We start from the raw sequence: 25,116 nt of genomic DNA on the forward strand, positions 1-25,116 counted from the left end.
AGTGACCTCTTGTCCCCTCATTTTTATTTTGAAAATTCTTAACCTCAGAGAAAAACTGGGGGATAAATAGCACATGGAGTATTAATATATCATTCATGGGGATACTTCTCAAAATAAACCATCACAAAATGGTGAGCTGACTGTTCTGCGTGTGTTACCACAATAAAAAAATTTAATCAATACTTATGTTGCCAGCAAGTTATTATTATTATTTGTACCGGAGTCGAGCTCAGGACCTTGTGCTTGCCAGGCAGGTGCTTTTGCCACTGAACTAAATCCCCAGCCCAAGTTATTCTTAAAAGTGTAAATCCTGACCAAGTTGCTAAATGGGCCCTGTGCCTGGCACCACATACAACGCGGCCTCGGACCTCTTCAACGCCAGGGTGCCCTCAGCAGTCGCAGGCCTCAGCAGGCCTCAGTGCCACCCTCAGCTACAGACGGAAACCAAGGCTCGGAGCAGTTAGGTAGTGTTCTCAGTCAGAGGCGACGTGAACTTGGGACTGTGTGCCCTCAAAGCCTCGGCCTTGGGCCGACCCACTCGGTCCCCCCGACTCTGTGGCCCCTCTGCGTCCCCTCCAAGCCCTCCTGCAGGTTTCCTCAGAATCCTCACCCCAAGCTCTCTTCCATCCCACCAACCTGCCCCCCCCCACACACACACACAGGGGATTAAACCCTGGATCTTTACACTGAGCTACCCCCACCTCTTTTCATTTTTTCTTTTGAAACAGGGTCTCACTAAATTTGGCCAAGCTGGGCTGGAAGTTTGATCCTCCTGCTTCAGCCTCAGAATAGCTGGGATGACAGGCACTGCGCCCCCTGCTAGCTTCTACTTGACTCTTTGAAAGCCCACAGGCCCGGTTTCAAGGTTGACCCTGTGGCCGCGGGAATAAGGACCCTCCTGGCCGCGGCTCCTCCTGGCACCTGTGGCTGCCACAAGTTTGCTTTGGATCCGAATCTCCCAAATGTTTGATTTGCTAACAGGTGACTTTACCTGCGTGCTGGGGGCAGGAAGCAACAACAGGCCTCATCCCGGCACTAAAGGGCCCTCCCAGCCACCCGGGGGCGGAGCTCAGGCGGAGGGGGGTCCCCGCCCCGCCCCGGAGCTGAGAGCAGAGAGCAGCCGAACACCGAGCAGAGGAGAGGGCAGCTGCAGCGGCTCGGACTGACCAGGCTGCTAGCACCGCGGGTGAGGAGCTGGGGACGGGAACAGAGAAGGGGCCAACGGGGACTGGAGCCTGGGTCGCAGGTCCACCTGCCTAGGCGGGATTCATCTCTCTCCCCGGTGTTAGCCAGGGCCCGCCGCATCAGAGGACAGGGGCGCCAAGGTGGCCTGAGGGCAGAATGGCTGCAGCTTGAAAGGGGTGGACATCTGTGGGTCTCCAACTGCGTGCCCAGCGCATGCCAGATGCTGAGTTGGCCGGGACCAGACTCCCGATGAATTCCTCACCCTCTTAGAGCTGGGAGCCGAGGCAGGAGAACTCAGGTGCTGTTTAAAGGGGGTGATAGTGGATGGTGCTTTCCAGAGTCAAAAAGAAAATGTAAATCTCTTATGCTGGGGCATGTTTGGTTTTTGTGCTGACTTTCTGTGGAAGGAAAGAAAGCATGTAAATTGTCAGTGGTGATGGCTCCAGGAGGCAGTGTCTGGCCTGCAAATCCCTCCCCTCCCCCTACTTGACAGGAGTGACCCCCAGGTCACCCATGACTAGGACACCCCAGCTCAGGTTAGCACCCCGGTGTGCAGACCTACCATTGGGGCTGGGTGGGGTGAGTGATACAGAATCAGCCTTGGAGCAGATGTCTGTGAGGGAGAGGCCACTGTCGGGTGGGGGCCAGTGTGGCAAATGGTGAAAGAAGAAATCCCAGCACTCTGGAAGGTGGAAGCAGGAGGACTGCAAGTCTGAGCCCAGCCTGAGCAACTTAGCAATAACCTGGCTCAAAATTTAAAAAATAAAAACAGCCGGAGATGGAACTGAGTGCCGAGGTCCTGAGGTCAGTCCCCAGTACGGAGGACGGGGGTCTGGAGACAGGCTGCTCCCCGGGACTGTGGGACAGCCTGTAGTTTGAGGAGCAGGGGATGATGGGATACCGTACTGGGAAGCCCTTGCCCAGTGCCCGCGGGGGCCTGACTGCCTCCTGCCCTTCCTCCTCACCGGGACTACTGTTCCCCAGCTTCAGCCTTGAAGGGGCTCCCAGAAACCATCCCTTTGTGCAAGCAAATGTTATCCCCAGCGGGCGGCCACACTTTCCTGGGCTCCTCTCCCTGGTTGGCTTCCAGCCCGGTGGGATCTGGGACCAGATAAAGGGCAGTGTGACTTCAGAGTCAGAGGGTTAGCATAGCAGGATGCTGAGCTGCATTCCTTCTTCCTCAGCCCACAGAGGCCAGGCCTGTGCCCCTGCCGCCTCTGACACCCCTGCTGGAGCCGGACATCCACATGGCCTCCTGCTGCTGCTGCCTCCTCCACCTGCTGGTACCTGAGCTTTAGAAAGGGACTTGGGGGAGGGGTGTGGGGGACCCAAAGACATTAGGGGTTCACATGGCCACCCCACATCATGAGGCCACTGCAAAGCCTGGGCATAGAAATAGAGCAGAAGCCCCTCTCACACTCATTCACCAGGTTTACTTTCCACAAGGTTGAAACCCCTCAGGGCAGTACAGCCACCTGCCCAGGATCCTGCCCGCCCTAGGGCCTGGAGCTTCCACTGCATCCCTGCAGCACTCAGTGGGCATTCGATGATTGCATGTGGGGAGGGGGCACCTGTCCGAGCCCTGCCTGTCTTCTCTCAGATCTGGAGCCTCTCTGGCACCTCCTCTGACCCCCCAACAGAGCCAAGGATTCCTTGGGCCACAGGTTGGTATGAAGGATCCCTCTTCTTCAATGCCGAGGAAGATCAGAAACCAGGTTAAGTTTGGACCCCACCGTGGGCTCCACTCGTGTCCACCTCGTTTGTGTCGTGTAGATCTGGGAAGGCTCTGCCTAGGCAACCGGACTGACCTGGTCACAGAACACAGCTGAGGGTCAGGTCCATTCAGGACCAAAAGACTCCCAGTGCCATGTCCTTGGCTGACCCTGCCCACTGCAGGAAGGTCGAAGGGCCCACAAAATGTGCTCCCCCATCCATTCCTCTGTCCTCCAGACCTGGTGGCCCCTGGTGAGGTGGTGGAGACCACAGACAGTGTTTGCAAGTTCCCGGGGCAGCGGCTTAGCTGGTGGCAAGCCCAAGAGTCCTGTGAACAGAGGTTTGGCCACTTGGCCCTGGGTCCCCCGGATGGAATTCTTGCTCCACCGCTTAGCGACTCAGTCTGGGTGGGCCAAAGAGACGCTTCCATGCAGCGGCTCCCACAGAGACGTGAGTGGGGGTCTGGGGCGAGGCAGGGATTTGGGGGCCTTCAGAGATGGGAGCCTACAGTGACAGTCCTTTGTGGAAAGCGCCCAAAGAAACACCTCACCGTACCTCCCGGCTCTTCTGCGTAGAATGGAAGTAGGGTGACCCTTGGAGCAGAGAACCTGGGATACCCCCCCCATCCTTTCTTTTTTCCCCCCGAGGCGGGAGGCACCCTAAGTTTCATGAGGGGCTCCGCGGGTGCGCCAAATAGCACTCAAAAGCAGGGCGGGGCGGGGTGCGCAGCCGGAGAAACTGAGGGCCGGGTCTGCCTGTCCCCGCAGGCGCACACACGACTTCCGCGCTGGTGTTCGGCCAGCGGAGCGCGGACCGGGCGGCGAGGCTGCGGAGCCCGCTGCCGGGGCTGGCGGCGCTGACGGCGTGCGCGCTCGTGCAGTGGGACGCGGCCTCCCGCGAGGCCGCCGCGCTCTTCTCCGTCGCGGCGCCCGAGCTGCCCAACGCGCTGCAGCTCCGCGCCTTCGCCGAGCCGGGCGGCGCCGTGCGCGCTGCGCTCGTGGTGCGCGGCCACCACTCGCCCTTCCTGGCCGCCTTCCGCGCCGACGGCCGCTGGCACCACGTGTGCGCCACGTGGGAGCAGCACGGCGGGCGCTGGGCGCTGTTCGCTGATGGGCGGCGGCGCGCTGGAGCGCGGGGACTGGGCGCGGGCCATCCTGTGCCGCCCGGTGGCATCTTGGTCCTGGGCCAAGATCAGGACTTCCCGGGCGGCGGCTTCTCAGTTCGAGACGCCTTCAGTGGCAACCTCACCGACTTCCACCTGTGGGCCAGAGGGCTGAGCCCCGCAGAGCTACTCCGGGCACGCGCCTGCAAGCCACCCCCAGGTGACCTGCTGTTCCGCTGGGACCCAAGCGCCCTGAACATCACGCCCTCTCTGCTGCCTGTAGTGCGCGTGCACCTTGTTTGTCCCGGTACGCGGTTCACGCCCCGCCCCAACCGCCAGGCCCCACTGGACCCTGCCAGCCCCCCCCCCCCGTTCCTGACACTTTACCTTTCCGAAGTCTGACCCAGTTCACCTTTATGCCATGCTGCCTGACCCAACTGCCCATGCCCTCCCTAGGCAGTGTTACCACTGGGCGCAGTGTGCGGGCGCCTCCCACCCCACGGGGAGGGTCATGTGACCAATAGGGAGCTGGGTGCTGCCTTGACCCCGCCCTTGCCCCGCTAGTGCCCTCGGAGGAGTGCCCAACTTGGAACCCAGGTCTTGGCACCGCGGGCTCCGAGCTCTGCGTGCAGGCGCGGCTCTTCCTCTGCTGCTACAGGAAAGGTGCGTGCACCCTGGCTGTGCCCTGGGCTCCCCTGAGGGGAAGCCACGGAGCTGAGGGGCCATTTTGGCAGAGTCTGAGGATTCAACAGCTTGCAATCTAGGCCACAGCACAGTGGGGCCACACAGCACTGGGGCTGGATCCCAGGATAGCGACCTTGGGCAAGTGATTTTGCTGCCTGTGCCTCAGTTTCTCCACCTAGCACACTATGTACAGGGCTCCAGATGTGGGTGTGTTTTTCCACCCCCGGGGCAGCACGTGCTGGTGTTGGACTTGTTGAGCAGTCTGGCATCTCCCTTTTACAGAGATCTATGAGCAGCTAAGGGACATCCAGTTGTGGCCGGGCCAAGATGTGATCAGCCGTGTCAATGCGTTGGCCGAGGACACTGTGGTGAGTCCCCCCCAGGAAACTGGGTCTAAGTGTTCCTCAGTTTCCTTCTTGCAGAGGGAAGTCTGGTGCAGGAACTGAGACTGCTCATGCTCCCTAGTTTGGAGCCCTTGAGAGCTGGGAGCTTCTGACAAGTCTGACCTGCACCCACCAAGAAGACCCTGGCAGAGCCCAAGAGTGCCCCAGGGGATCCCCTTGTGACACTCGGCCAGGCAGTTAGTGACTCCTCTATCCACAGCTCCTGCCAGACCCCCTCTCCGAAGCCCCAGCGCCACTGTCCCTGGACAAGGCCTGCAGCTTCCTGGGCATCCTGGAGAGCGTGCTGGCCCCGGAGCCGGAGCTGGGGCCAGCGGCATTGCTGGCTGTCGTGCACTTCCTGAAGAGGGTGTCAGCCCTTGGGGCCAGGGAGCCACAGCCCTTGGCGGGGCCCTGGGAGCAGCTGGCCCGGGGCGTCCTGTCTGTGACCAGCCTGGTCCTGGAGGAGCGGTTGGCTGGCACATGGCTGTCCATCAGCAAGGTGAGGTGGTGGAGCTCGCCCGGACCCTGGCTTGTTTTGTCACCATGGGCGAGCCAGTGCCCATTTCTCTACTTCTGCATCTCTTGGAAGAAAGAAGCTCTCTATTTATCTAGTTTGTATGTTAAATCTTCCTGAACATCCGCATCCATAGTTAAGGCTGAGAGCCATGAATCAGAAAGGGCCTTCCTGGTGTCCAAGTACTTGCCGAGCTCCTCAGAAGACGACAAAGATGCTGCCTGCAGCAGAGGCTGTTGGAGGCCTCATCCGGGGCCCTGGGGCCTTAGCCTGGGAAGGAACAAGAAGCTGTGCATGGGGGCCACGGATCCGTGGGGCTGAAGGCTTAGACCCAGCACTACAGCCTCAGGACAGAATTGGGCCCCCGGTGTGGGTAGCAGCGTGGCTCTGCCTAGCAGGTTGGTCCTGTCACCAGGACAGATGGTGAGCTTCCTGTCATAAGAAGTGTGCAAGCCACATTGGGGATCTCAGGCACCATGGCAGGTTGGGGAAGGAGTGTCAGTTTTCTGGCAGAGAAAAGGTGGATTCTCACACAGGCCTGTGGTGCCTTTCTTGGTGGGGAGGAGTTGCTGGTGGCATGGTGTGTGTGTCCCCTCCTCCCATTCTCACCTTCCATGTGGCTTGTTTTTTAAAATCAAAATTCGGGCACCCATTATAGGGTCAGCCTGGGGTCGGGGTGGCTGAGGGATATTCGGGGGCAGGAATGAGGGACGCCTGCCGCCTGCGGAAGACCCCGGACTTGATCCCAAGGCTCCTGGAGCCACGCAGAATCTAGCACAGCTCAGCCACCTCACAGTGCATTCAGAATCTGCTGAGCCCAGGGTAGGGCTGCGGCAGCGGCGGATACAGCGCATCAGCGGCGCTGAGGGACCCCTTCCTCCCAGGTGGTTGGCGGACCTATGGCCCTGCTGGCGACTGTGCAGCCCCTGGCATCCCTGCTGAGCACCACGCTGAGCCCTGAGCAGCCCCGGATACACATCCAGTACCGCCACATGGGTGAGCACCCACCATACCTGGTTCAGGCAGTGTTCAGCCTGGCCCAAAAGAGCTCTCTGCACTTCTACTGACCCTCGGTGTGGTTTCCTGCCTCTGCCTTCCATCCAGAATGCCCTTTCTCCCTTGATCTCCTAGCAAACTCCTCTTCATCCTTCAGGACCCTGCTAACTAGGACGCTGTCCCAGGTTGAGCTCTGAACTGGTAGTTTGTCCCTCCCCCATCACCACAGCACGTGAAAATGGCTCTTAATGCATTTGTCGTAGTTATATACCAGGACTGGCTCCCTGTCCTGACACCCCTGGGTGCCATGGGCTGTTTCCAAGCCAGCTCTACCCAGGACCGGGCCAAGTGTGTGCTCAGGAAATTTGGTGGTTGAGTGTGGAGTGGCTGTGGTGGCCTGCAAGTGCAAATTCATGTCCTCTGGTGTCCACTGCTCGATGGCTCGATGGTACTCAAGTCCCAGCCTTGGGCCAGTGGCTGGGCCACCCTGAGCAGGACTGGTGGCCTCAGGCCTGTGACCCTGCAGAGCTGCCAGCTGGGGCTTCGACCCCGAGCTCTGCCTGAGGCGCAGCCGCTGCCCCGCTTCATCTCAGGCCTGGAGGTGCGGAGCCTGCGCCTGAGGGAGGCCAGCACTGCAGGCTACACGTTCACCATGCCCGGTGGGCTCCCGGAGGGGCCCGGCCACATCCACATCCCCGCCGGGGAAATGCAGCGGCTCCTCGGGAAAGGTGGGTTCTAGCACCGGCCCTGCAGTACTGTCGCTTAGTCTCCGCAGCTGAACCTACAGAGTCTTCCTCAGGAGTGGGCAGGAGAGGAAGGCCCCACCTGAGGCTGCTGGGGCGGGCGGGGGGGGGAGGACAAAGGGCCATGGAGCTTCGAGGCTGAGCTCTGGGCCTCAGTTTGTCTATCTGTGAAGTGGAGAGTTCTCCCCCCAGAGCCAGCTGGGGTTGCCTTCCCAGTCACCTGGCTGGGTCTTGGGTCTCCCTTGCCCTGAGCCAGGCCTCTCCGGAGTCACCGCCATCCACAGCTGGTTCTCATCTAGTGTCTTCCAGCGCACCCTGGGAGCGCCTAGCCTGAAGCCCCAGTTCCCTGCCAGTCCAGAGGAGGCGAGCAGGATGCAGAGGTGAGGGACCCCCCCTCCCCGCAGTGGCTGATCACGGCCTGAGGCCCTCCCTGGCCACCCCCTCCTGGGCTGGTGGGGCCACTTAGGGTCCTGCCTTCAGCCCTGAGGGCCATCAGCAAGACCCTGAGGCTGGGCAGGAGCCCGTGCCCTAAGAACCAACTTTCTTTGAATGCAGAAGGCACCGTAAGCACAGGGCCTGGCCTGTACCCCCACAGCTGCCCTCAGGCACCCCTGTTCTCCCCACAGGTTCCTGAGCACCCAAGTGGGTTCAGCTGTCCTTTCCTCTGAGCTGCAGGATGCTGCCGGGCCAGTCAGCACTGCTGTGACCTTCCACCTGCGACACCAGGCCCAGGTACTCCCTGGGCACTGACCCTGGTGCGCCCCACCCCATCCTCAGGACTGTATGTCTGTTGCACAACCAAGGTCTCAACGTCAAGAAAAAAAAAAAAAACCTTGCTCATAGCGACCCTCTGTCCTCAAGGGAACAGAAAGGGGGAGTGACATCTTGTGTGCTTACTTTAGGCTGTGGCCCCCAGTGATGCTAACTAAGCATTAAATAAGTAGATGCATTTACCTCTTCCACTGCCCACTCCCTGTCACCTTTGGGGACGTAATGCTGTTGCTCCAGCTTTAGGTGGCAGGAGCAAGGATTTTGTCCAGGGCTGGGGAACTCATAAAACCAGAAGCCACTGGCCATCCCCTGACGCATTGGGAGACCATAGCGCTTCCCTGCCTCCTACTTCCCGAGAATAGAGACCGCTCACCTGCCCCTCTACGCAGGAGCCCTGGAGGGTGACACACGGCAGTGGAAGTCCTGTCCCAGGTGAGGTGGTTCTCTGTAGACTGACACGGAAAAATCTCCAGATCTAGGTGATGCCCAAAGCCCTCCCTTTCGGTACAGCAATTAAAATTATTTTTTCCATCTGTGATTGGTTTACTCTGTGAATACCAAACCCCAAAATACAGGGGCACAAGTGCTTAAATCCATAATTAAGTGTGCATTTGATGAATTTTAGTCTGGATTCCCAAGCACCACTGCCCCAGTGGAGGTATGGGACATCTCTGACTTCCGAAGGGCTTTCTGTGCCTCTCCCCAGTCAACAGCTGTCTCAGGAAATCACTGCTCTGCTTCTGACCGTAGAGTGTGTCTGTCTTTTCTAGAGCTTTTGATAAATAGAATCAGGGTAAATGTTTGAGATCTGGCTTCTGTTGCATGGATGGTATTTTTGAGAATAATCCATGGTTTGCACATTTTTGCAGTTCATTCCTTTTCGCTGCTGAGTAGTATTCCATTGTGTGGATTACCATTGTTTGTTATTCCATTTACCTGTTGATAGAGATTTTGGGCTGGGGATTTAGCTCAGCGGCATAAGCACCTGCCCTGCAAGCAGGCGGTCGTAAGTTCAGTCCCCGGTACCAATAAAAAAAACAAATAAATAATAAAGAAAAAAAGAAAAGAGATTTTAGTTATTTTCAGTTTGGGCTATTATTAATATATCTGCTGCGTGCACTGATACACAAGCCATTCTGTGGACATACAGCTTTTTTTCTGTGGGGTAAATTCCTGTTATCGGACCTGCCAGGTTCCGTGTAAGTGCATTTTTAACTTGTAAGAGGCAGGGCAGCCAGCTTTCCTTGGTAGTTGCTCCATCTGCGTTCCCCCAGGAAAATCCCTGAGAGTTCAGGTGCTCTGCATCTTTGTGACCTCTTCCCAGTCTTGTCAGTATCATACATTGTGACGGTCACATGCTGACATCTCACTGTGGCTTTAAGTTGCAGTTCCTCAAAGACCAGTGATCGTGAGTGTCTTTGGAGTCACCCATGGCATGTGTGTGTGTGTTCCTTTGTTAAATGTATGTTCAAATATTTTTTCAAGGAGCTGGGGATTTAGCTCAGGGGCATAAGCGCCTGCCTTGCAAGTGTGTGGTCATGAGTTCAATCCCTGGTACTGAAAAAGACAAAAAAATAAAAGAAAAAAAGAAAAGAAACAAATATTTTTTCAATTATTTTCTGTTCCTTTTTTTTTTTTTTTTGTCTTTTTCCTTTTTACCGGTACCAGGGATTGAACTCATGACTGCCTGCTTGCAAGGCAGGCGCTTATGTCACTGAGCTAGATCCCCAGTCCCTTCTGTTCCATTTTCAAGTTGTGAGAATTCTCTGCATAGTTTGGATACAAGCCCCTTTTCAAATACGAGTTTTGTAAATAAGTCTCTTAATCCGTGGGTGGCCTTTTTACTTTCTTAACAGTGCCTTTGGAAGGTGAGTTTCAAATCGTGATCAAGTCCAATTTGGTATTATTTTTTCTTGTATGGCTCCTGGTTTTCATTGGCCACCCCAAGGTCACACAGGTTTTCACAAGGAAGGTTATTGTTACAGCTTTTCTGTTGAGTTCTGCTGTACTTCAGGTTAACTTATTATGTAAAGTAGGATCGAAGTTCCTTCTATCCAGACACTGGGTTCCTACACCAGTCATGAAAAGATTAGTCCTCCCCCTTGAATTACTGCATCACTTTTGCTGACAGTCAGCCACAAACACGAGGCGCCACACCTGGTTATGTGTTATGTTCCACTGAGCTCCAGCCTTACGCTAATTCCATACCGCTCTGATCAATACAGTTTTATGATAAATTAAAATCAGTAAATTAAGCCCACCAGATTGGTTGTTGCTGTTGTTGTTTTCAAATCTGCTTTGGCTAGGTTGCTTTTTTCCCTTGCCATATACATTTTAGTATCATCTTATCAATATCAACAGAAATCAAAATCAACACCTGGATTTGAACCTGGACCTCAGTTTGGGAGAACCGGCATCTCAGTAATAACTCACGATCAGGCGTCCACCTGCATTTCTTAGGTTTTCTTAAATTCCCCTCAGCACAGTAGTGTACAGTCTTCAATGCGTTTAGTCAGACGTGTCCCTGAGTCCTGTATAGTTTTAGATGCGACTGCAGATGGTCCTGCTTTGCATTTCCAGTCATGCATTGCTAGTGTGTGAGAATCCTCTTGAGCCTGGCCGCCAGCATTGCACCCTGCAGCCCTGCTAAATGCGGGGAGCCTGCCAGGAGCCGCTCCTGGGACTCATAGGCTTTCTGCACAGGAGCTCAGGTTGTCTGCAAGTGAAGAGCTGCTTTTGTCCTTTCTGGTCGTGATGTTGTCTCTTGTGTTGGCTCAATGCACCAGTAGGGTCCAGCTCCCTGCTGAGTAGGACAATTCTCGTGGCCATCTGTCCCGGGGGGAGCACCTGAGCTTCTTCCACGCTGACACGGTGTAACCTTAATGCAGTAGATTGCACTTCCAATGCATAGGATGCTTTTCCAATGTTGACCTACTTTGGGCTCCTGGAATCATCCCACTTGGTTATGGTGTACTATTTTATTAATATTAACAATATTTTATTAATAATTTTTGCACTTATGCTCATGAATAACCTGTGGTATAGTTTTCTTGTAATCTCGCCCTCTGATTTTGCTATCAAATTAATGCTGGTCTCATAAAGTCAGTTAGAAAATGTTCTCTCCTGCTCGGTGAATGTTCGGTAGGCTTCAGTGAGGGCACCTAGGCCTAGCATTTTCTTTGCAGGGAGACTGTAAGTTGTGGGATATAGTTCTTTAATAGATGTGGGTGATTTGGGTGCTTTATTTCTTCTTGAAACCATTTAAAAAGGTGTGCAGGTCAAAGAATTTCTGCTTCATCTAGATTATAGAATTTCCAGCATTAAATTGTTTGCAATGTTCCCTAATTAAATTTTTAACATCTGTAGCTTCTTTAGTGATGTTTTCTTTTTCATTCTTGACTAATCTAGATAGAGGTTTACCAATTTTGCTTATTTTCAAAGGGCTAACTTTTAATATATATAATCATATATATTTCTGGGGCAGGGTCTCTCTATGCAGTTCAGCCTGGCCTTGAGCTCACTTTGTAGCCCGGCTGGTTTCAAACTCACAATGATCCTCCTGCCTCAGCCTCCTGAGTGCTGGGATTACAGATGTGAGCCACCATGCCCAGCTATATTTTTTAATTTCTAGTGAACACATAATCATTGAACATACCCACGGGGTACAGTGTCATGTTTTACAGTGCATCCTGTGTGCAGTGAGCAGCTCGGGGTAGGTGACGTACCCATCACCGCCATCATTTGTCATTTGAACATTCAAAATCCTCTCCAGTAACTACTTCCGAATGTCACTGTTGTCAACTGTAGTTGCCTGCTGTGCTATAGACCAGGAACCCCAGCCCAGCCAGCACTGGTCCTGGCCTGTCAGGAATCAGGCTTCGCCGCGGAAGGTGAGCAGCAGGTGAGATGGCCTGAAATCACCTGCTTGTTCACAGCCCCCCGCATGGCTCACATCACTGCCTGGCTCCTGTTATCCAGAGATAGCGCCGTGAGCGTTGTGGTGCATTTTCCTCCACTCCTTTTACAGAAGGCTGTAACTATCTCTCTTTTTTAATGTTAAAGCAGTACGCATTTGGAATTCGCCAGCTGAGGTCAGTTTATTTTTACTTATTTATTTAGTTTTTTTTGACAAGAGGACCTCCCTATGGAGTTCACACTGGCCTTGGGCTCACTTTGTAGCCCAAGTTGGTCTTGAACTTGCAATGATCCTCCTGCCTCAGCCTCCCGAGGACTGGAATTACAGGCATGAGCCAACATGCTCAGCTTATTTTTTTTAAAGAAAAATAAATAAATAAAAACAATGGTACAAAATTTCAAAATAGTTTGGCTGAGGTCTGTTTAGACGATCCTCGTGTTGTTGGTAACATTTGAGCGTCCAGGTCAGGAGCAGTCAAATCCATGCCTCCTTCCATCCCTTAGGCCTGGTCAGGTGTTGACCTGGGCCTCCTCCATGTGACAGCTGCTCCTCAGCCTGTGTGATCCCTGCCCGTTGGCCTTGACATCCATGATGAACACAAGTGGGCTGTGGCTTCCTCTTGTGGCCACCATGTCCCTCTGGGGGCCTCCCCTCCAAGGACATGTGGGCTGCTTCCAGGGTCACAGTGTCCTGGCCGCCTGAAGGTGTGTGGCATGGAGATGATCTTCTCTGAGGCCCAGGACGCCTCTCAGCACTGCCTTCTTGGCCTTCCCAGCCCTTCTTTTGGCTCTGTGGCGGGGCAGAAACTTCCCTCTCAGCCTTGGGCGCCATCTTGGTAAAAAAGCAACCACGCCCAACACATCTTTCCTTTCACAGAACAAAGCCCTTGCCCTTCCCACAGAGCCACACGAACATGGTCCTCTCTCGCCTCTCCTGCTGGTGTCTTCTACGTTCACTCAGCCATGGGTGTCCTTTGCTGGCCCGTCACTGGCTGCTCTGTGCTGGTGCTTGCGACCCCACACAGGAGTGGTCTGAAGTGAATTTGACCCTCAGAAACCTGCAGGGCTTTGTCTGTGCCAATGAGCCCACTCAGCCCTGCGACAGTCCATTCCTACTCCATTCTTACTTAGTCTGGCGACCTCTTTCTAGTTTGAAATCCTGGGCACAAAGGTATGTTGCGTACGTCTCCATGTATATTCTGGTGTATGTGCTTGAAAGAGCCACCACGGGGTGTGGTAACCACCCATTTTAAGAATGTAGGGGTGTTAGTGTTTGAGTCCTATTAGTGCCTGAGACCCAGGAGTTTTTCTTAACAGTGCTGGGGATTGAATTTAGGACCTTGACAGTGAGCTGCTCCCCAGCCCTTTATATTTTGAGGCAGGGTCTCACTAGATTGCTGAGGTACCTAGACTGGGCTTTAACTTGCAATCCTCCTGTCTCAGCCTTCTAGAACACAGCATGTACTGCCACATCCAGCAAGGAAATATATCATAAATGAATATACAGGAGGATTCTTTAGTCAGCCTGAGAAGGGGTGCGCTCCCCAAAGACATCATCACGGGAAGGAGGAGCATGGAATTGCCTGAGCAAAGGCTCAGGCTCCGTGCTGTGTGATATACGCCAGGCAAACACCCGTTCTGGGCCTCAGTCTCCTCTCCTGAAGTTACACAAACTTATACCTTTCTTCTCAGTCTAGAGGGCCTCAAAGTGACTGGCAAAACACCAAGGAGTGACATGGCTGTTGCCCTCCTCAGTCAGGAAAAATGGCCCAGTTTACTCCCCAGCTGGGGCTCGAATCGCAGACCACCTGGCGTCCTGTCACTGCTAATGGCAGCATAGAAAATCGCCCTGTTGTCCCTGTTTAATTACCAAGGAAGGGTGCACTTATCACACCACATCCAGGTGCAGAACAGCCAGGTGAGCTGTGTTTGCTCAGAGACCGTGTGCGTGTGCATTTTGCATGCTCACTGTGTATTGTGCATGTGCGTGTTCACACGCATGGAGCTTAAATCTCAACCATGTATGATGGTGCGCCATTTTCTTTACTGAACAATGAACCATGGCCGTCTCTGGACATCAGGAGACAGAGCCCCCCAAGTTGATTTGACCAGCTGCAGGGCATTCCCAGGAGGGAAGAGTGAGAGCAGGGTTTCGTCTTGTTTGTTTGGCTTGGTTTAGTTTGGATTGGTTTTTTGAGACAGAGCGTCACCATGTAGCCCTGTGTTCTTGTGGCCTTGACGCATGGCAATCCTCCTGCCTCAGCCTCCCGATGGCTGAGACTCCAGGTGTGCACCACCAGGCCCGGGGTACGGTAGCTTAACTGCTGCCAGTCCAGGGCCGTCTCCATGGTCCCCCACGATGCTGGAATGGACGTGCGCCCACCTTGCCTCCCCTTCTGCTCCAGCCTCTTCTTCCCCGAGGCTGCTCCCCTCACGCCGCCCTGTGCCCTGCTCACGCCTCTATTTCCTGCCCTAGGCCTTCCCCAAGAAGCTGGTGGAGCCTGTCTGTGCTTTCTGGAACCTCAGTACAAGGTGAGTTTCCATTTCCAGGTTATTGAAATCAGGCAGCATTTTAAAAAAGACATAAACTGCTCACATCTGAAGCAGGATGCAGGTGTGTATCTGACCTTGCAGAGGTCATTTCCAGGGCCCAGCCAGCTACAGGACAATCTGGGCAGGAGAACATGTTACCCAGGAAGTAGTGAGCGCTCAGTCCCAGGCGGTGTGTAAGGAGGCCACTGTCAGTATGTGAGGGAACTCATCTGTCAAGTGGGGCGGGACGGGTGCATCGAAGGTGTGCAGGTGGCCCGCCCCCTGCCCCAGTTTAACTGATAGCAGAGACACCAGTCACAGCTACTCTGTCACCAGTGTCTGCAAGAAAGGCGGTCACTGGCGTTAGCCGGAGTCCCACCATCCCATTTGACAGATGGGAAACTGAGGCCCATGGCAGGGCAGAGCCTGGTTAGAGTCACACAGCTGGCGAGAGACGGGGCAGCAGCACTGAGATGAGGCCACCCCCTGTCTGCCACTGCCATGGCCGTGGGTCATCCCACCCCAGGAACTTTCTGCTTCCTCCCCGCCCCCAAGCCCAGAGACAGGGGGATCCTGGGCCACCACCAGCTGCTCCGTGCTTGCCCTGCACCGGGATTCAACCGCCTGCTTCTGCAACCACAGCACCAGCTTCGCCATCCTGCTGCAGGTCTATGACGTCCAGGTGAGCAGGGCTCTCAACCGGGTCAGAAAGGAAGAGCAGGGCAGGGCAGAGGCCAAGGAAGACAGCTCAAGACAGAGCACCGGCCCACATAAGGGGCGAGGAGGTGGACAGGGCACAGCGGGCTCCTCACACGAGTCCCCCACAGGAGAGGCGGAGGAGGGCAGGTCCAGGAGAGGGTGCAGTGGGAAACGGCTTTGAGTGGCACGTGGGGTCTCTGAGAGCCCGGGGCCTGGGCTGGAGCTGAGGCCAAAAGGAAGCGGTGACCCAGTCAAGGGCACCCTGAGGGGCCAGCGCTGACAGATGGGGCGGCAAATGCTAGGGGTGCTGAGGCTGGGGCAGCTTCCTGGAACTTGAGAGGTACCTGGGTCAGCTGCGGAGGCCAGAGCCCCTGGGAGGCTGAGCTTACCTGGCTTTGGGGCGCACATTATTCAGTGGGTTTTTCCTGTGCAGGTAGCACAGACATTTCCAAGTTGTAATGACCCATCAGAATCCCATGTGTGCGGTCACCTGTCCCAGGGGAGCCCTCCCTGTGACTGGGCTTGGGGACAGCCAGCAGGACAGGTGCAGGTGCCCACTTACTAAGCCCCTACCGTGTGCAGGCCTGGCCCTGCCAGCTGGTGCCGTTACCATCCCTGATTTTCCAGGGAGGGTCTGGTCTAAGTCGGGGGTGACAGGCCTTCTGTGTCCCTCCCTGCAGAGAGGCCCCGAGGAGGAGTCGCTGCTGAGGACTCTCTCTTTCGTGGGCTGTGGTGTGTCCTTCTGTGCCCTCGCCACCACCTTCCTGCTCTTCCTGGTGGCCAGGTGAGGACAGCCCCAGCGCCTGGGCTGGATGCTGCACCTTCTGGGCCTCCACAGCTCTTCAGGCCGCTGTCTGTCCACCCTTGGCTGAAGTGACCATGCAAGGGGGCCTCCCGTTGGGCCATGCTGGGCCACTGCGCCGCCAGCCTGTCTGAATCCCTTCCTCATCACTGGGACGTGGCATCTGACGCTCACAACTTAAGGGTTGATCTGGGCTCCTGGTTTCTGGAGGATTCCATCTACAGCCAGCTCTAAGGCGGGAAGGGCTGGCGGAGGAAAGTGGCTCTCACCAGGGCAACCAGGGAGCAGAGCAGGGAACAGAGCCGGCAGGGCTGGAGAGGGGACAAACCCCTGTAGACCACGCCCCCAGCTCCGCCTCTTCCGGCCCCACCTCCAGACTGCAAATCAGCTGAGACCCATCAGTGCGTTAATGCTATAACCAGTGTGATGTTCAGTGGTCCAGTCACCTCCCAAAGGCCCCGCAGCACTTGAGCCTTCCAGGGAGAAGGGACCAGCGGTGCTGTCCTTGTTTACTGGCTCCTCTGCTGTCCAGGGTACCCAAGTCAGAGCGGACCACAGTCCACAAGAATCTCACGTTCTCCCTGGCCTCTGCTGAGGGCTTGCTCATGGCCAGCGAGTGGGCAAAGACCAGTCAGGTGGGCAGAGGAGTGGGGGCTGGGAGCTCGGGGGCTCCAGAAATACTCAAGTGTCTCCTGGCTGTCCTCTTGTCCGTGCCGTCTTTGTGGGGGAGGAACAGGACCTGGAGGAAAAGGTCCCTCAGGGCCCACCCAGAGATCTTCCCACCATGCCTGTTGGGGTGGCAATGCCAGGCATGGGTGTGGGACCCAAGATGGGGCTGCTTAAGGAATGACCTCCGTGGGGCCCCCACTTCCCTGCAGGTGGCGTGTGTGGCTGTCACGGCTGCTATGCACCTCCTCTTCTTGGCTGCATTTTCCTGGATGCTGGTGGAGGGGTTGCTGCTCTGGAGCAAGGTGGTGGCTGTGAGCATGCGCCCGGGGCCCCGGATGTGGCTGTACTACACTGCAGGCTGGGGTGAGGCCTGCACCCCGCTCTGTACTGAGCCCTGGCCTCTGTTGTCCCCACTCCTAAGCCCGCATGGCTCCATAGCCACCCACTGGGTCAGGCCCACTCCGTGCTGCTCCTCAGTGTCCCCCAGCAAAGCACCTCTGGGAGACACTTAGTGGGTGGGTCCTAGAGAGAAAAGCAGAGACACAGCCAGGTGTGGCGCTCACCTGTCCTACTCTGGGAGGCTAAGGCAGGGGAATGGCAAGTTCCAGCCCAGCCTGGGCAACTCACTGAGTTCCTGTTTAAAATTTAAAATGTGTTCAAACAGGGCTGGGGAAGCTCAGTACAGTAGCCCTGGGTTCAATTCCCCAGTGCCACCGGAGGTGAACAGCATGGCCTGAGGCCACCCCTTCTCTCCCTAGGTTCACCCACAGTCATTGTGGCTGTCACCCTGGTCACAAGCCCTGGCGACTACGTGGCCTCGGGACACTGCTGGCTCAATGTGCACACAGACGCCATCTGGGCCTTCGCCGGGCCTGTGCTCTTCGTGCTGGCTGTGAGCCGGGAAAGGGTCCTGGCGGGGGGGGGACATGTCAGGGACCAGGGTCCTTTCGTCTGCTGACCCCCGCTCTCCAGGCCAACACCTGCATCCTCTTCCGTGTGGTGACGGTCACCGTGTCCAGTGCCCGCCGCCGCGCACGCATGCTGAGCCCGCAGCCTGGCCTGCAGCAGCAGCTTGGCATTCAGATGTGGTGAGGCCGGCCTGGGGGACCCAGGGCCCATGGGGCATGTCGGTGTGAGTAGGGGGGCCTGTGCTAAGCATGTGGCTCAGTTCAAAATCAAAAACCGAAAAGAACTGGGGACTCGGCGCAGACTTCATGGCACCCCTGGGTGTCTGGGAAGGGGACAGGGGTATGGTGGCAGCCCCAAGTCCTGCCTGGGCAGGAGCCTGCATGTGGTCCCAGGTGTGCGGCTCGGAACCCTCCCCAAACTCCCATATGCTGCACTGCTGCCCCCACCCCCAGCCCTGCCCACCCTCCACAGGGCCACAGTGAAGCCAGTGCTCGTCCTGCTGCCTGTCCTGGGCCTTACCTGGCTGGTCGGCGTCCTGGTGCACCTTAGCCCAGCCTGGGCCTACGCCGCCGTGGGCCTCAATTCCCTCCAGGTACCTCCTGCTTGGTTCATGGGTCTGTGGCCACTGCAGGGCCAGCCAGCCTGGGCTGCACCGTGGGCGAGGACAGTGTTGGGGAGGAGGGTTAGGAAAGCACCAGAGGAGCCCTGTGGCCTGGGACCATGGGCACAAGACCCTGCTCTTGGGGGACCCAGACGGTGACAGGTGGTGGCAGCCCTGGGAGCTGGCGCTGGGAGGAAGGGGAGCTCCGGCCAGGCCCCTGCCCTGCTGTGCTGCTTGGCTCCCCACACCTCTCCCTGTGGCCTGTGGTCCCTCCGCCAGCTGTCCTCAGCCAGGGTCCCTCTCTGGGTGGAAGAGTGGGGCCATCCCAGGCCAAGGCTGGACAGGAAGGAGCCCTGGACATCAGAACTCCATCCAGCCTGTGTCCTCAGAGCCCCCAGCTTCTGAGGGAGACGCGGCAGAGGCGATGACAGCCACTGTCAGCACCTAGGCGCTTACACGGGGTGGCTGCGTTTCCATCCCCCAGCCTGCCTCATCAGCAGGGAAACTGAGGCCTCCTGTACTCACCTAAGGGTTCAGAGTGGGCAAGTGTAGCACTGGGCCCCAAATGCAGAGCCGCCTCCCAGTCCCAAGTCCTCTGCACCTTGTAGGTTCCCCTTCCAGCTCCGCACCTGGTGTCTTGTGACCCTGGCTGACTTCCCCCTCCCAGGCACAGCATCTTGTTGCCATGGGGATTGTGCGGTGGGTCTTGGGGCTCCCTGTCTTCCCGTGCCCCCAGGTGCGCAGAGACGTGCTGAGGGATGGGGCGCCCTCACCACCCTCCAGCTCCCTCCTTCCCTTCGGCTTTCTCTGTGTGGCTTCTTTGTCTCCCCTCTGGGAGTTTCCTGGCTCTCTCCTGCCCTGCTGACCTCTGTGGGTGTGGCTCGCAGACAGGTGCCCTTTCTGCTCTCCCAAGCCTGGCCTCTCCTGTCCCTCTCCTAGCTGGACAGGGTCTGCTGTCAGGGCAGTAACCAAGGAGGAACTAGACTAGCATTGGCCCAGCCTTGCTCCCTCTTCAGGGGTGACTTTGTTTCCTTTGACTGCCTATGCTGGGTTTTGTGGATGGAGAACAAAAGGTCTCCTCTTGGGCTGGGGATTTAGCTCAGCGGCATAAGCACCTGCCTTGCAAGCAGGAGGTCATGAGTTCAATCCCTGGTACCAATAAAAAGGAAAAAGGCAAAAAAAAAAGTCCCCTCTTCAGCCAGCTGTGGCTCAGACCACCCCTGCTGGGGAGAGCCTCACACTGAGTCTTGAACAAGGTAAACCAGACCTGTGCAGCTCTCAGTCTGAGGGAGAGGTAGTGGTATGGTCTCAGACCAGGGGCAGTCAGGACAGGGTGGGGACAGAGGAGCCACTCGTGGGGAGGTAGAGTGAGAACATCCTGAAGGGCTAAGACCTGAGGGCTGCACAGGGAGAGAGAAAAAAGAATGTTCCAAGGCAGAGTGTGGTGCACATACCCACACTCTGGGAGGCTGAGGCAGGAGGATCCTAAGTTTGAGGCCCGCCTAGGCAACTTGGCAATTCAGGGAGACCCTCCCCCCACACCTCATAATAAAAAAATTTTAAAGGCCTAGGAGATAGCTTGGTGCAATTCCCAGTACTGAAAAAAAGTCTCAAGCCATGGCACCTTGGGGTAAACATGGGGAGGAAGAAGTGAGAAATGGGGTGTGTGGGCACCCGACAGTGCAAGACCCTCAAGAGCTGTCACAAGGTCAGACATTGTCTTGGGGCTGCTTGGAAGCCATGGAGGGTGCTAGGCAGGTGCTAGATTAGTTGGGTAGCAGTTTGGAAAGGGTGAACAGGTTGAGGAACTGGGAGGGAGGGCAGTGCCAGGCTGCAGGGAGGGCACAGGCTGGCTCTGGGGCAAGAGTTGCCAGGAGCCATCTTGGGGGCCAGAGGGTGAAGGCAGCGTCTATCAGTTGATGCTGGGAACTGGAACTCATGGGCTTCAGCTTCCAGCCCTGGAGGGTGTCCCTATACCCCAGTGTCCCCCAGGCCTGGCCTCAGGGCACGAGCCCCTGCCCTTTCTATCCCAGGCTCCAAATCCCACCTGCTGGGCCACGCTGCAGCTTGAGACCCATTTCTGTGTCCCCTACCCCAGGCCAAAAGGGCCACTGTCCATCACATGGGAAGGAGCACCCTACCCCGTGCAGCCGCTGTGAGGGTCCAGGGGACCCCAGAGGCTGCAGCTCTGAGCCCCTCACATGCAGCACCTCCCCGCCGCAAAAGGGGAATCGGCCTATCCCCCTTGCCAGATGGTAAGGCCTCGGGCTATCGGAAGGTGTCTGATCCGCCCCTGCAGGGTGGCGGGGCTGCCGGAATGGGCTATGTGCTTCGGGCTCAAGGGACGCAGTTCGGAGACGCCCCCTAGCGGCAGGGCTCTACTACAGCTCTGCCATGCCCGGAGACCACTAGGGGGCGCCGCGACCCCAGAAAGACGGCGGCGGGGTGGGGTGGCCGGGGGTCCGGGCAGTGAAGCCGGGTCTGTCCCCAGGGGCCCTACATCTTCCTGGTCTACGCCGCCTGCAACGCGGAGGTGAGTCCAGGTCGCAGACTGCGGGGCCTGCCTGGGGCCGGGCAGGAGGGTCTCCCACCGGACCTCGGCGCCTTCCTGCAGGTGCGGAACGCGTTACAGAGGGTGACAGAGAAGAAGGCAGCGCTCGCGGCGCCCCGCGGGGGACCCGACGCCCACGCCCGCGCCTTCCAGACGCGCTCCCAGGAGGGCCCCACAGCCTGGAGTCCTCCGAGAAGACACCTGGCTCTCAGAGGTCCGGCCTCACCCCCTGCCGTACCTCGGTTTCCCCTGGGGCGCAGGCAGAGACGCGAGGACAGTGACACACCCTGTCAGCTGGTCTGAAAGAAAAGGAAACTGAGGCCTAGAGACTCTGCAGCGTTGAGGAGTGGCTTAGAAATGATTTGTTGAGCCAGGAGTGGTGGTGCCTGCCTGTAATCCCATCAGGAGGCCGAGGCAGGAGAATCCCTGTGCGTTTGAAGCCAACCTGGATTAAGTAGTGAGTCCAAGGCCAACCTAAACTACACATTCAGGCCCTGTGTCAAAAAAACAAAAAACAAAAAAAGTAGCTGGGGATTTAGCTTAGTGGTATAAGTGCTGCCTGGCAAGCTCAAGGTCGTGAGTTCGATACCCAGTACCAAAAAACAAAACAACAACAAAAATTAAAAAACAAAAGAAGCTTGTGCCCAACCCAACTACCACCTCCTGGAGGAATGAGAAACTTTGGTGCCCAGCCAGAGTTGAGGCTTGTGGGGTGAGCTCCTGGGGGTGGGGGTGCGGGGGCTTGCACACAGGTGAATGCATGGGTTGTGACCCCAAGGCCAGTCCAGCCCCCTGCCCCTCCTGCATGCCACGCGGGACCTGTTTCCTGTCGCTGATCTGGGGTAGCAGGGAAGTTGATGTGGAGGCCCCGGCAGGGTGGGAAGCGGAGGGGTTTGCGTTGACCCTCAGCGCCGGGTTCTTCCCCTGCCAGCGGCCTCCAGCCCCGGGATCCCCGAAGCCTTCTCCTCCATCACAGACCCCGAGAGACCGGTGAGTCTGGGGCTCAGGCGGAGCAGGCTTCCCCCACCCCTGGGACTGGGCCCTCGGTCTCGGTCTCCGGGAGCCGCTGTGAGAGCCTGAGAGCCGCAGGCAGAAGTGAATGCCAAGGCCAGCGGGCGGAGGGAGGCGCCATCTGCAAGGCAGCCGGGCGGGGGCCCACGCTGTGCCCTCTGTCTTCAGGCCGTGGAGCTGACAGCGTTCAAGGCCTCGGGTAGGTGATCCCCTTAACTCGGGGCGACACCCTCACCCAGCCCCAGTGCCAGTTACTTGGGACGCAGCCACACGGACCTCCCTCAACTTTCCCCGTGCTGATCTCCGCCCGGGCCTGAAAGCCAGGCCCTGCTGGGGGGGGGGGGGGCGATGGCCTGGCCTGGGGGAGCCACGGCGATCCTGCTGCCTGCCTCTTTAGCCCGAGTCTCATGTACCCCACCCCACGCTGGAGATTGAACCTTGGGCCTGCACACTGAGCTACATCCCCAGCCCACTTTGAGTGCTTTATTTAGAGACAGGTCCTCCTTAAGTTGCAGAATTGTCCATGCTGGGTTTGAACTTGTGAGTGCCTCCTGCCTCAGCCTCCCAAAGAACTGGGATGACAGGCATGCACCACCACTCCCAGGTTGAGTTCCCACAGTCTCAGACCCACAATGCCCAGCCTCTCGCTCCAGTGGGGACCAGAGGCCTGGCTAAGCGCTGTCCCTGGGGCCCGCCCTTGTCGAACCCCTGGCATCAGTGACGCGGGAAGCGTGCTGCCCTGGCTCAGAACAGAGCCAGGCCAACCTGCATAGATGGGGAAACTGAGGCACAGCTCCAGTCCCATGGGTGTGAGTGTAGGCACAGGCGGACCCATATTCCCTTGTCCGGGGCTCGGCTTCCCCTTCTGCAAACTGGGCCTGCAGGCCGGTAGGGGGCGCGCAGGGCCGGCGGGGGAGGGGGGCGATCTGAGGGGGGGACCCCGCCCCCACGGCACCCGCGGGCGCTGAGTCTGCCGGAACAAGAGCCGCGCGGTGCCTCTGCGCTCAAGTGACAGCGCCTTTGTCTCTGCTGAATGGGTGCGTTGCTAGGGCCGCTCGTAGCAACGGAGTCGCTTCCACTTCGGCCCCACCCTCCGGACCCCCAGCCCCAGCCTTTGCGCCGCTCCAGCTTCCACACCCACCCAACCACCCCGCGACCCGCTAGGGACCTAGGCAGAGGCGCAGGGAGCAGGAACTGCCCATCGTGTGACCTTCACGGTGCCAACACGCCCCTCCTGAAAGCCCAGGGAGCCTTGGGGCTGTGTATGTGGCCTTAGATAGAGAAACTGAGGCTCAGAGAGGCCCTGAGGGGAGTTGGTCGGGGTGACCCAGGCCGGGCTTCCCCACCAAAGTGCCCTCCAGCCCCCGCCCCATCTGGGGTTGGGGAGCCATTCAAAGAGCTGACACCCTCCCACATTCCCCCCACCCCCTGCGCTAGGTTTCTAGCGCAGCTGCCCTGGGGACCTCATCCTGGAACCCCAACTTGGATGTGAGATGCAGCTGGCCGTCCCAAGTGAGGCCAGCAGCCGGGACCAGCCCACTGCACGCCCCCATGTGGGGCCTGCTCGTCCCCAACCCCGCTGTCCCCCATCCTCCTGTCTGAGACTGGTCCCAAGCCTCGCCCCACGTCCTGCCCGTGTCTGGTAATAAACAGTGCTGTAGAGGCTCTGCTATCCCTGTCTGGGGTCCTGCTAGCCTGGGGTAGGGGTGGGGGCTGTGTAACCACTTTGGCTTTGGGACAGCCTGGTCCCTGGTGGGTCCCTGGGGTTGGAGTTGGAAGCGCAGGCCGGCCCTTGCCCTCCCGGGGGGAAGAGGCCAGTTCCAAAGTTCAGACCTGGGGGCCTCTGGCCACACAGCACAAGAGCAGGGGAAAGATATCTCCAAGGTGACCACAGAGGGGCCAGGCCCAGCCACCAAACACTGAGATGGCTGGTGAGATTCCCCTCCGAGTCTCAGTCCCCTCTTGGGGACAGCGAGCAGACGAGAAGCTCTGGCAACTCGTTCTGGTCACTGTGGCACATAGCCAGGATGTATGGAAGGTGCCCTGGCCTGCAGACCATGCTGAGGTCTTGAGGATGCCAGGCTGGGAGCCAGAGGGCAGTGGAGTCCCTGCCCGGCGACTGAAGATGGCAGAAGCTGGGAGGAGGGTGGGTCAAACTGGTCACTCAGTCCCAACAGGGTGGCCCCGTTGAGTGTTGGGCAGCATGAGGGACCAGCATGGGGCCTGAACGTCTGAGGAGGAAGCAAAGACCGCCTGCCTTTTCTTGTGCTCTGACTCCTTCCCCTCTCTTTGGGAGGGTTCCTATATTGCCACAACCAATTAAAAGAGCTGCTGAGGGGATCAAGATGCCCCTTTCTGTTCTGTACCCTTCCCCTGTGCACATGCCTTCTTCAGTCTCCAAACACTGCCCGCTGACCTCCTTCCATCCCTTTGCCCTCATACTGTTCTTTCTGCTGGACTACCTCAACCTCTCTCTAGTTGGTGAACTCCTAGGCATCCTTCAAAACCTAATTTGAATGGTGGCTTAGCTATAAAACTTTCCTGTCTGTTCTCTTGTCCCCCAGGAATAAAAAAGTTCACTTCTTCATTTTATCTGTTTCATGATACATTGCACTGAATTAATATCTGATCAAGAGACTCCTTTTATGAGACTGGACAGTGCTTGGAGCAGGAGCTGGGGTCCTGCTAGAGTCTGCAGTGGTCAGGGGGGCACCTTTTCCCCAACATAGTAGTCGATGCTATCTCCCCCTAGAGGAGACTGTCTCTCATCTAAGCCAGGTCCTGAAAGGGCCAAGAGTGGCCGGAAAGTTGGTCAAGGTAAGTCAGGACAATGGAGCGGTGCACCATGAGTGGCTGCATCTCTTCCTAGCTGTGTGGTCTGGGAGGGGCCACTCACTCCTCTGTGCCTCAGTTTCCTTGCCTGTCGTCTAGGGCTGCCACCTTCACCAATGACTTTGAGGAACACGTGGGACAGCAGGACAAGGCAGGCGAGGCCTCTGCCTGGATGCCTGGGACAAAGCAAGCATCTTTGATGTCACCCACCTGGCATGCCTGGGGGAGGGGAGGAGGCATCCAGGGAGGTGACTGAGGGCTGAAGAGGACTCAGCGGGGCATGTCCCCCAGGTCCCTGGTGAAGGCCCCTTGGCAGATCCGCCTCCTGGATCAGACTCCATGGGTGGCTCCAGGGATGCTGAAGGGAGAGTGAGGGACAGGAGGGGACGCAATAGGTGCTCACAGGGGACCCAACACGGTGCCATGTCCCCTCACCTTGGCACCTACGACCCATCCTGCTGCCCCAGAGTTTGGAACCACAGGTTGTCTGGGTGACACCACCAT

At 57.4% G+C, this 25,116-nt stretch overlaps 1 protein-coding gene across 1 annotated transcript; it reads left to right on the forward strand.

The window, feature by feature from the left end:
* The first annotated feature begins 1,124 nt into the window (after positions 1-1,124).
* On the forward strand, positions 1,125-24,985 carry Adgrd2 (adhesion G protein-coupled receptor D2). Its single transcript, XM_063256720.1, has 26 exons — positions 1,125-1,186; positions 2,370-2,468; positions 2,786-2,849; positions 3,136-3,348; positions 3,666-4,307; positions 4,565-4,663; positions 4,967-5,052; positions 5,288-5,566; positions 6,466-6,577; positions 7,171-7,305; positions 7,577-7,700; positions 7,947-8,052; positions 15,065-15,220; positions 15,918-16,021; positions 16,572-16,674; positions 16,918-17,071; positions 17,467-17,600; positions 17,681-17,796; positions 18,089-18,373; positions 20,518-20,668; positions 20,710-20,983; positions 21,701-21,759; positions 21,859-21,979; positions 24,533-24,597; positions 24,692-24,798; positions 24,904-24,985. Exons 2-26 carry the CDS (start codon positions 2,433-2,435, stop codon positions 24,983-24,985), a joined length of 3,807 nt encoding a protein of 1,268 aa, XP_063112790.1. The 5' UTR covers positions 1,125-1,186; positions 2,370-2,432.
* The last annotated feature ends 131 nt before the right edge of the window (positions 24,986-25,116 follow it).

The sequence above is a fragment of the Cavia porcellus genome, unplaced genomic scaffold, assembly GCF_034190915.1.
Source record: "Cavia porcellus strain 051 isolate PalLab524CR breed Dunkin Hartley unplaced genomic scaffold, mCavPor4.1 scaffold_1, whole genome shotgun sequence".
NCBI lineage: Eukaryota > Metazoa > Chordata > Mammalia > Rodentia > Caviidae > Cavia > Cavia porcellus.

Excerpts from the sequence above, each read along its gene's own strand:
- Adgrd2 (XM_063256720.1), top strand. The coding sequence starts at position 2,433 with ATGGCCTCCTGCTGCTGCTGCCTCCTCCACCTGCTG. Across the intron at positions 7,701-7,946 it reads GAGGCGAGCAGGATGCAGAG|GTTCCTGAGCACCCAAGTGG; the intron begins GTGAGGGACCCC and ends TTCTCCCCACAG. Across the intron at positions 15,221-15,917 it reads TGCAGGTCTATGACGTCCAG|AGAGGCCCCGAGGAGGAGTC; the intron begins GTGAGCAGGGCT and ends CCCTCCCTGCAG.